This window comes from Ziziphus jujuba, chromosome 1 (genome assembly GCF_031755915.1).
Source record: "Ziziphus jujuba cultivar Dongzao chromosome 1, ASM3175591v1".
In the NCBI taxonomy this organism is placed as follows: domain Eukaryota; kingdom Viridiplantae; phylum Streptophyta; class Magnoliopsida; order Rosales; family Rhamnaceae; genus Ziziphus; species Ziziphus jujuba.
The window spans coordinates 6699862-6709842 of record NC_083379.1 but is presented as its reverse complement, the minus strand read 5'-3'; the positions used below and the strand labels follow the sequence as shown (position 1 = coordinate 6709842).

The 9981-nt window shown below is 33.1% G+C and overlaps 1 protein-coding gene across 2 annotated transcripts; it reads right to left on the bottom strand.

Annotated features, from left to right (window-relative positions):
• LOC107412652 (F-box protein At5g46170) lies at positions 1-2632 on the bottom strand. 2 transcript variants are annotated; one of them, XR_001580975.4, is made up of 3 exons: positions 909-2632; positions 560-671; positions 1-412 (listed from the first exon to the last, which is right to left on the bottom strand). XR_001580975.4 is itself a non-coding variant. In XM_016020466.4 (2 exons), exon 1 carries the CDS (start codon positions 2128-2130, stop codon positions 940-942), a length of 1191 nt encoding a protein of 396 aa, XP_015875952.1. In that variant the 5' UTR covers positions 2131-2630; the 3' UTR covers positions 1-412; positions 909-939. The 2 variants fall into 2 exon arrangements, 1 of the variants encoding a protein (XP_015875952.1); XM_016020466.4 differs by lacking the exon at positions 560-671 and having other exon boundaries at positions 909-2630.
• Positions 2633-9981: the final 7349 nt, after the last annotated feature.

The following is a 9981-nucleotide window of genomic DNA, read 5'->3' as shown; positions in this document are numbered from 1 at the left end:
TTAATCAAAGCTTAATACTAACTACATTGCTCAAATGAACTTTTAACATATATCACAGAAGCATAACATAGTCATACCTATAATATTCACATACAGAGAGATGACAAGATAGAAGTAGATGACTACAAACACCAAGCTCTTACAAGATCTCAATCTATTTGGGGTGGGTGTGTGAACTCTTACAAGCATATGCCTGAAATAAAACAGACAGCAGATGCGTTTTCAACTCTTTCTGAGTTGAAGGGTGATACATTTTGTAGCGCATAATCTGCAGAAGATGGCCACTCCCATGGTAGTCCAAGCAAGATTCATCTTCATGTGGAACAAATACAAAATTGTTCAGTGGTTATCCCCTTTCAGAAATACCCCAATTCTTCTTTCTCTCCTATTCCATCCAAGGCTTGTGCTTTACCTGAGAATCCCAATTCAAACTAAATTACATGAAACTTGGACTCTGAACATAATACACATTCAAAACCCAAAAAGAGGCAATCTAAAAACAGATGTAAAATCACAAGATGAGATGATTTTATTACAATAATTCAAGAATTAAACCTACACTTTTCAACGACTGCCTTATTCTTTTACTGCCAGAGGCCCAGAAGTTTTACTTAATGAACCCAAAAATGTTCCCTAAATTTTCAGGGCATTCTACATAACACCAGAAAGTCCTGAAAGGCCAAAAGAAAATTAACAGGGCCAGGGAATAAGGAATTTCAGAACAACGATGATGCACAATAGAGATTAGCTAAAAGAATATATGCTAATGGGTTCTTTTCTTTCATAAGTTGAAAAAAAGGGGACTGATAATTAATTCCAGTCCCACCGAAACCAAACCATCAAACATGAAACAGCAATCAATTTAGGCAAAATAAATAAATAAAAGAATGGCATAATTCAAATTATACCTCAGATCCTTCCCGTTATTCCTCTTCCCATTCAGAAAGAGTTCATCTCAAGACAGTAAGTCCGCCTTTTGACCAGAATCTTGGCGGCAGTCCCGTAGGGCTCCTCGAACGCGGTGGAAACCCAAGACCCATCGGAAACCTCCTTCTTGGCCGGCGATTGCTCGCTGGGCCGAATGGCAACCAGAGTTGCTCCCTTCAACACAACCCCATCTGGCAATTCCAAGTGAGGCGCATACCAAAGTCTCATATTGAGAGCCGGCACAAGCGTCCTCTTCGAAGCCGACGAGGCCGACAATGGCTTCACCCTCAGCTCCTCCAGCTGATCTCTGTTCATGCACAACACCCCCTGCCCATCTGCATCCGTCAGCACCAAATTATCCAACGTCTTGTGCTCTGAGATTATCGGCTGGAGCAAATAATGCCTCGCCGACGCGGCAATCAGAGAGCTTATCGTCCAAACCACCCTCAGTTTCAGACCCCCATTGGTGTAAAACGATTCGGGTATGCTTCCATTGTCTTCACCGCCATTTCCGACGGCGGCGCAAAACCCATCAGCCCCTCCGTTTTCCTGAGCAAGCGAAGAAGACTTGGTGGTGGGCCCTGGATATATCACCGAAGACGCTCCGAGAATCACACAATTATCCAGAGTGGACCCGAAGTCGGCCCTCCATTTCAACAACACGCCGTCGTCTATACCCAATTCGCCACTGGGCAGCTCGATCCGAAGGAACCGAATCTCGTTGAAATTCTTCAGAACCTGAGTGGGCGAGTGATGGGTCACGCCGCCCTGGTCGACCTCCCCTTCCTCTTCGCTCCCGACGGCCAGCGACGACGACCCGGAACCTGAACCGGAAGCAGAAGAATACGCTCTTTTGGGGCCCAAAAACTGTCCGAGAGCCTGGAGCGGCTTCACAATACCGCCGAAGACTAAGCGGAAGAGGTTAGAGAAAGGGCCACGAGACTTATCGGAAGCGGAGGCGGAGGATGATGAGTCGTCGTCGGAGATGACACAATCAACCCGAACGACGACGTTATCAACCTGAGGAACAAGGGTGTGGAACCGACGCGAAACAGCGCAGCAGCGACCAAGGGCCTTGACGTCTCCGATCTTGTTGAAGACCAAGAGGAGGAGAGAATCAGGAAGGCGATCGAAGTGGTCGATGTCCACGGAATCAGGGTCCGGGAACACTCTGGAGGTCAGATCTAGACGCATGGCCGCCATTGCAGAGCGCGGACGATACGGAAGAAGAAAAGAGAAACAAAAAGAAGGTGAAATGGGCAAATCCCAGATCGAGCTGGAAGAAGAGAGAGAGAAGGGGGTGTGAGAGGAGGTGCGTCAGGGAAAGAGATGGATATATTGGGGAAGTGGGTATGGGGCAGATCTGGAACTTGAAGGATGATATGGCATGGCTTGGCTTTTGAATTTGGGTTTCCACAACAACGACCCCCCCTCCCCTCCCTTAATAATATTATTTGATTTGTCAAAAAAAAAAAAAAAAAATTGAACAAAATACACACCCAACCCAACCAGAGAAAGAAACAAATCTTATTGTTGTTGTTGTTGTTGTTGTTGTTGAGGTTGAGGAGAGCGAAAGAGAAAGAGAAAGAGAAAGAGAAAGAGAACGAGAACGAAGGGAGAAAGAGCAGGGGAGACTGGTGGGATGAGATAGATCCACGGTTGTCTTCACAGAAAAAGAGCGATTTAATTTTATGTGAGAGAAAAACCAAAAAAAAAAAAAAAAAGAGGATATTATTATTATGCACGTAAAAATTAAGAAATTGTTTTGAGATCAAATTTGTGTTGTGTGCGCGCGCGTGTGATTCTTTCACACTCAGACTCCCTGTGTGTGAGATAGAGAAAGAGAGAGAGTCATATATCTGTTTTTATTTGTTTTTATGTAATAGAGAGAGAGAAAGAGAGAGAGTGTGTGTGAAATATTTGTTTTTATTTTATGTCATTTTATATATCTTATTTCATTGTGTCATGTCTGTCCTCCCCATTTACCCAATGCTTAAAAATATACTAAAAATAAAAGTAAACCTTACAATCATGTTATTACAATTTTTTTTTTCAATAATAAAAATAATCAAGTTGCAAAGGAGGATTAGTATTACAAATGCTCTTATGTTAGATATTTATATCCCTTATCTTAAATTCGTGGAGTCTATAATTGAATATGGTACATTATTGACTTGATAGTGTCTTTTTTCTTCTGTATTATTTGTGCAATTCATCATTCAATTTCTATTAATTTAATTAAGATGCTTGCCACTACGCATCATTTTGCATGACTTTTATTTTTATTTTTATTGTTATTATTATTATTATTATTAATTTTTTTTGCATAGTTCATCCATTAATCTAATAATACAATTGCAAAACTTTGAGAGTAGTTTAATGTCATGTCATGTCATAAAAATGCAACGATATTATATTTTTATAGATGTCAATAGAGAAAAGGAAAAATTAAAATATTGTACATAAATTTTTTTTTTTTTTTTTAATCTTAATTCATTCCAATATCTGATTATGCATGTGTTTTTAATATACACAGATGGGTGGATGTATAGTTGGATTGGGTTTGCCGTTTAGCCCACTTTTTAAGATACTTATCCTTTGTTGTTGGACGTATCAAGTAATTCAATTTTACATCTTTGGGCCCAATATCGTCCGGTTTAATTGCAAATTTAACCCCGTATGTAAAGCATAGTTTGCAATCCTAATCTGGTATGCGAGGCATAGTTTTTGGTTTATTTGGGGTTGAATAACCGAAAAAAAAAAACAGAGAATGTATCAAAATTAATAATAATATTTTTAATATATTATTAATTGGTATATTACCATATTACCATAAATAAAAATATATTTAATTTAACTATAAAAAAATTTATAATTTTATTTAATAAATAAAATTTAATTAATAACTATGTGCTGTTTATCATCACTGGTAATAAATATCAATAAAATTTAAGTTAAGATGATAAAATACTAACTAAACGCATTTAATTATATTGACAAAATTAATTAAATTAAATCAACTATTTATTTGATTTTGTATACTAAAAATTTAATAAGGACAAATAAATTTTTTGGAACATCCAATTAAATTGCCGCATTATCTCACTGATACTTCATTACCAATGTCCAACGATGATAATTGTGCGGAGAGTATACAAGTGTTATCATAATCTATATTTCATCATCCTTGTCTTTTTATTTATTAGTTTTTAGTTTGGTGAACGAAAGTCATCCACCGTTGATCAAAACAAGAGTCGAAAAACTTCATAAAATAACGTCATGCCATAACCCTTTTCATCAACAATTTCTCACTTGTCAAATTTCAACAATTTATCATATATGAATTCCTTTTCGAATTTAGCATTTAGATTAGTTTTTCAGAGAATGTACGGAGCACGACTCCAAAGTCGAAAATCAAGTAAAACCCAGAGTGCAAGTAAAAAAAATTATCACAATAACTAGAAAAGAAATATATAAAACAGAGTACAATATATAAATCAAAGTTTACATTGTTGGTAATCATTCATACGTGTAACATTATAGTTAAATTGCATGGTTGGAGCTCATCCATTATTCATGCACACATATACCTAAAAAGAATATATATATATATATATATATAGAAGAAGAAGATGAAAAGAATATATATAAGATCCAATATCTGGTGCACCTAATATTGCTAGACCTCTATTTGCCTTTTGTTTTGATTCAAAAAGTATAAATATGAATGTAAATATGGATGGGTTTGGAAGCATGTTAAAGTGTATATTTGTATCCCAGATAGGTATTCAAAATTGCATGTGCAATTAATTAATTGAGCATAAAATTAAGATTGATTAGATCCAAGAAAACCAACCGCACGTTGTGGCATGTGTTGTTGACTTACCACCTAATTAGCTAAGCCAAATGGAGTGTAATTAATAATTAAACTCTTAATATCTTAAATGGAGTGTAATTAATAATTAAACTCTTAATTTCTTACATTTCATGATGATCATACCTGGCTTCCGTACTAGTTTCATCGTACAGACAAAAATATTAATCAACGTCCCTAGCTACCTACTTTACCACATGTTATTATTATTATTATTATTATTTCTTTTTCTGGTTGCGTTTGCAATTTTTGGTCAAGCTTTGGAGGATATGAACTTTGCATTTTAATCACTTCACAGCACTTTGGATTTCACATTCACCAGAAAAAAAAAAACCTTTCACTTGACAAATTAATCACTTCATGTTAATTATTTCCTTTATTAATTTTGTATTTATAAATTTTGATTCACTATTTTTCGTTGTGTATGTGTGTATATACATATATATATATATATATATATATATACACACAGATATCAAGTCCTACAAGTTTGACAAAAAATAATAAAAATAGAATAAAAAAGGAAATCAAGTCCTACAAGAAAGGCAAGCCAGTTTAGTTATAAAGGCATACTGGTTCTATGATATTAGTATGCTTTAACCTAGTAGTTAATTAGTTAGAAGATTAGTTCGAGATCTAACATGCTATAGATCAAGGACGGACCTACCTATATTTTAGGAATCAAATTGGAAACCTTTGCTAACAAGCAATGTTTCAGAGTCTTTTGCTTCAATACTTCTCGCTCACTTTGCATCGTGAAAGCGTCAAAACCATTAAATTCGAATATTACAAATCCTCCTGCACATATATATATATATATAAAATATAGATGCTATAATTAGAGGTTGGCTTAAAGTCATCACAGTATTAGGTAGCAAGTAGCGGGACACACGCTAGATTAATTGTTAAATTAGCTTAAAATTTCATATATATATATATATATATATATATGTATATATATAATATCCTTCCTATAAATATTTTTTGAACAACTTAAAATTAAGTGAAAATAAGATGTATATGGAAAACTTTCAATTCATTTTTTGTTTATGAACTTTAGTTCCCTTTGATTCAAAGTATCAAACTTTAAAAGAACTGATTTTCAAAAATAAATTTCTTCGAAATCGTGTAATGTTAAGTAATATAAATATTAAAATTTCAAAGTAATTAAATTGACTCTCCAATCACTTAACCAATAAGTAAGTCAAATGAAGGTTCAGTTCTTCTTTATGACCGGTTTATATATTTATTTGATTTTCATTCTCTCAGGAATCTTTCTCTTCGATATGTGAATTTTTTATTTATTTGGCATTTGAAATTAATCGAAATCTAAACGTACAAACACTAATAATGCATATATGAAAATATAAAAAGGAAAATATCTATTTACCAATACTATACTTGATCTATTTTCCTAATATTTTCATTCTGCATTCAGTTTAGCTTTGTTTGAAGAAACATTTCATTCTTAATTGAAAGTTAAACAATACTTTATTGTACTCAACACAGATTGCAAAATCGCAAACGATGGCCGTACGATAAAACTCGACAAAACAAATATTTTTATTATTATTATTTTTTTTCCGCCTTCTTACAGGATTGAATTAGGTGACCTACTACTCATAAATATTTGGTCGTTAATTACAAATACTTTGTTGGATTATATTTTTCACCAAACATGTAACATCAAAAAAAGACGATAGACAAGAATTTTGGAAGGTGTACCTAAAATTTCGATTTCAGAAAGGACAAAAATTCATTATAACAGGACAGAACTCTCTAGAAAATAAATATATATTTATATATTTGTGTATATTTTTTAATTAGTTTTTATTTTTATTTTTATTTTTTTACTGAAATATGGTTCTTATTTATTACATTACTTATGATCAATCTAACCGGGTCATTTTTATTTTCTAGCTAGGCTTGGAGTACTTTTATACTCGGATGAAACTAGATGAGTTACACATTAATCCTAATTACTCCCTCTTAACTAGATGAAAGTAAATTTTTGTTCACCAGATTTTATATACAAGGCTAATGCGATTGTTGTATATTCAATTCACTTTTGTCATACCAATTTTCAATTCCAATCAAGTGCATCTTTCAAAATTAAAAGTTTATTTATTTATTTATTTTGGGTCTATCATAAGGGTAGTATTTCATCTCATGTTCCACTTCAATCTTAATGGTTTATTTTCTGAATTAAGTCCATTTATAAGTGATAAAAACTCAATTTTAATGATTGATTAAGAGATCTTTCTCTTTTTCAATAAATTTGCACCTTTTGTCAAAAAAACAAATAAATTTGCACCTTCTGTTATAAGTGTATACAATGTTAGACATTGTCGCATCATTAGATTGTCACCCATTAATATGTACTCATGATGGAACGTCATTCACCTAATAATCCATAAATAGTGATTTACAATTTACACTCATTGGGTGTTGCATCATCCATTTGAAGATAATCATGTTATGAACAAGGTACATACATTCCCTTACTCCCCTTTTAAAGCTCCCTCCCCCACCCATCTTGTAGAACAGGGTCACTGTAAAGTGGAAGTGGACCACCTTACAAGTTCATCAAATATATGGCAAACAAAGAGTCATGGGTATATAATATGTATATAATATTATCGAAGGCACAAATTGGGCACCACACCAAAAAGTTTTGTAAGTGTTCCTTCCCATGCTCTAGCAAACTTTGTCCTAAATTGGCCATTCCTGGTTTTCAATATATATTTCTCGACTGTGTGTGTCATAGATTTAATTTCCTTCCCCAAAGCCCATGGTGTGCATGTATGCCAAGTTTCTGAAGGACTCTAGTGGGAAGGCTACTGTGGGACCTGAAAGGGGAAGATTGTCTTTACTCTGGCTCTCCTTTTTTTTTTTTTTTTTTTTTCATTCTTTCTTTTTTTTTTTTTTTTTTTTTTTTAAATTGTGGGTGTGGACCTATTGGGTGGCTACTGTTTTACTTTACGTTAAAGTTCAAAAGTAGCTTTCAAGCTTTTGATTTAGGTTCCCTATGCATGACAAAATTGACAATATGATAGGGAGATGATCTGCTGCCCTACCCAAGATCATTTCTTCTTTTTTTTTTTTTTTAGGTAAATGGCCTACCCAAGATCATCCTTATGAGAATTGGGTCCTGTATATAATTCACTTCACTTCCCTGATACTGTGTTTTTACCCCCAAAAAAAAAAAAAAAAAAATCCCTGATTCGCGTGTTAAAAAAAAAAAAAAAAAAAAAAAGAGAAATGGTTTTATTTAAACTTTTGATAGGGAAAAAACCATGTTAGAGAAATTTGATGGGTAGAGTTAGAAATGGAAGATCACTAGTCACTACCCACGCGGAGAAAAGTTATAATAGAATAAGATTAAAACTTTAACAGCTTTCTGTCTCACCCATAAAAGCTCCACTCGTTTTCTCTGGTTTTTATCAATATTGATTAATTTTCCTTTTTAACTTTTCCTTTTCCTTTTGTTTTTGGGTTCGATGTTGATTTGTGACCCTCATCTTATTTATTAGATGGGCTACAAGCTATCAATATATAGTTCATAGATTTTTATTTTTTGGCACTGAAAATTGTTACATATATTTAAGTAATTCTTGTTACCTTTATTTTTGTCTTCCTAACCTATGGTTTTCAACCCGGGCTTCCACTACAAAGCAAAACAGTATCAATAACCAACAGCTTTTCTTTAGTTGTATCCTTTTTTGACATCTCCAACAAAGCGTTCACTTCTCTAATAGAGGAAAAGATATATTAAATATTAAAGATTTAACACAAGGGTAATTAATAAACCTATTAAAAATTTAACACAAAGGTAATTAATAAACCAAGTATATATATATATATATATATATATATATGTATATACATATATGTTCTCATAGCCTGATGATCTTTTTTATGCAGCCCTCGTAATGGTGGAGGTGAATTCACAAGTGATATGCGCTGATTCTCCATTAATTAATTCAGTTTCTTTCTAAATTAATCAACCTATAAAGTTATTCTAAAATGAATAAAAAGATCCCTATTCTCTCCCCACTATGAATGAATCACACACAGATCCTCGCAAGAATATTTGTATACGATTTGATTTACATTGGAAGTGACCCATCCTTCTCATTAACAATTAAAAGAACCACCTACCTCACGTTCTCAAGGCCCACGTACCCTTTTTATAACTTTTTGCAAAAATAAAAATAAAATAAGATTGTGATAATTAAAGGATAACGAGAGAAAAGCAGGTATATAGTATTATCTTTATTAATAATATAGTGATTGTTGTACCCGTATAGATTTTTACATGGCATAGAATAATATAATCGAGAAAGAGGATTTATTTTATTAGTATCTATTACATATACTCTCTTGGGAATCTGGGCTCTAGAAAGTCTAAAGGGCTAGTGGGCTTAACTGACATAGTAATAATCTGGGTCCCAAAACAATCACCTCTCTTTTTCAATTTGACAACATGTAATCTTTAAACCATCCAGCAGCTGGCCACATGGATCTTAAAGAATATCTATGACTGAGTGCTGACCCAAAAATAAAAAAAAATAAAAAAAACTCAAAATTGAACACAACAAATTTACCAACATAAAAAAAAAAAATTAATAATAATAAAAACACACACAGACAATCACAACATATACAGGATCAAAATTCAACTTTCATCTTAAATCCCTAGCTCTTTTTGGTCACTTCTAAGTAAAATGTATTTAGGTGCGTTTCGGTTATTTGGGACCTCGAATATTAAAACAATTAAAAAAGAAAAAAAAAAAAGAAGAAAAAAGAGTTCTAAGGTAAAAGGAGGAGTAAATTAAGCAGCAATACTACCAGGACAGTTATCACTTTAAAGCATTTAGAGACATAATGATGAACTTTAGCAATGAGAGACAAGAAACTTTTCCATTGCTAAATAACTTTTGGTCACGATCAAAGTTCAAATCCTCATTTCACGATACTCATAACCAATCTTTATAAAAGTTTCATAATCCCTGGCACATATTCATTCATACTAAATAATAATAATGCCTAACAATCTAAGCTATACAATAATATAGCAGAACAAGTAAAGAAGATCATGAAATTAAGTGAATATTTTAGGGCACATCTTCTGTCTATTGGAAGCTGATTAGTTACAAAGTCCATACATACATACATAT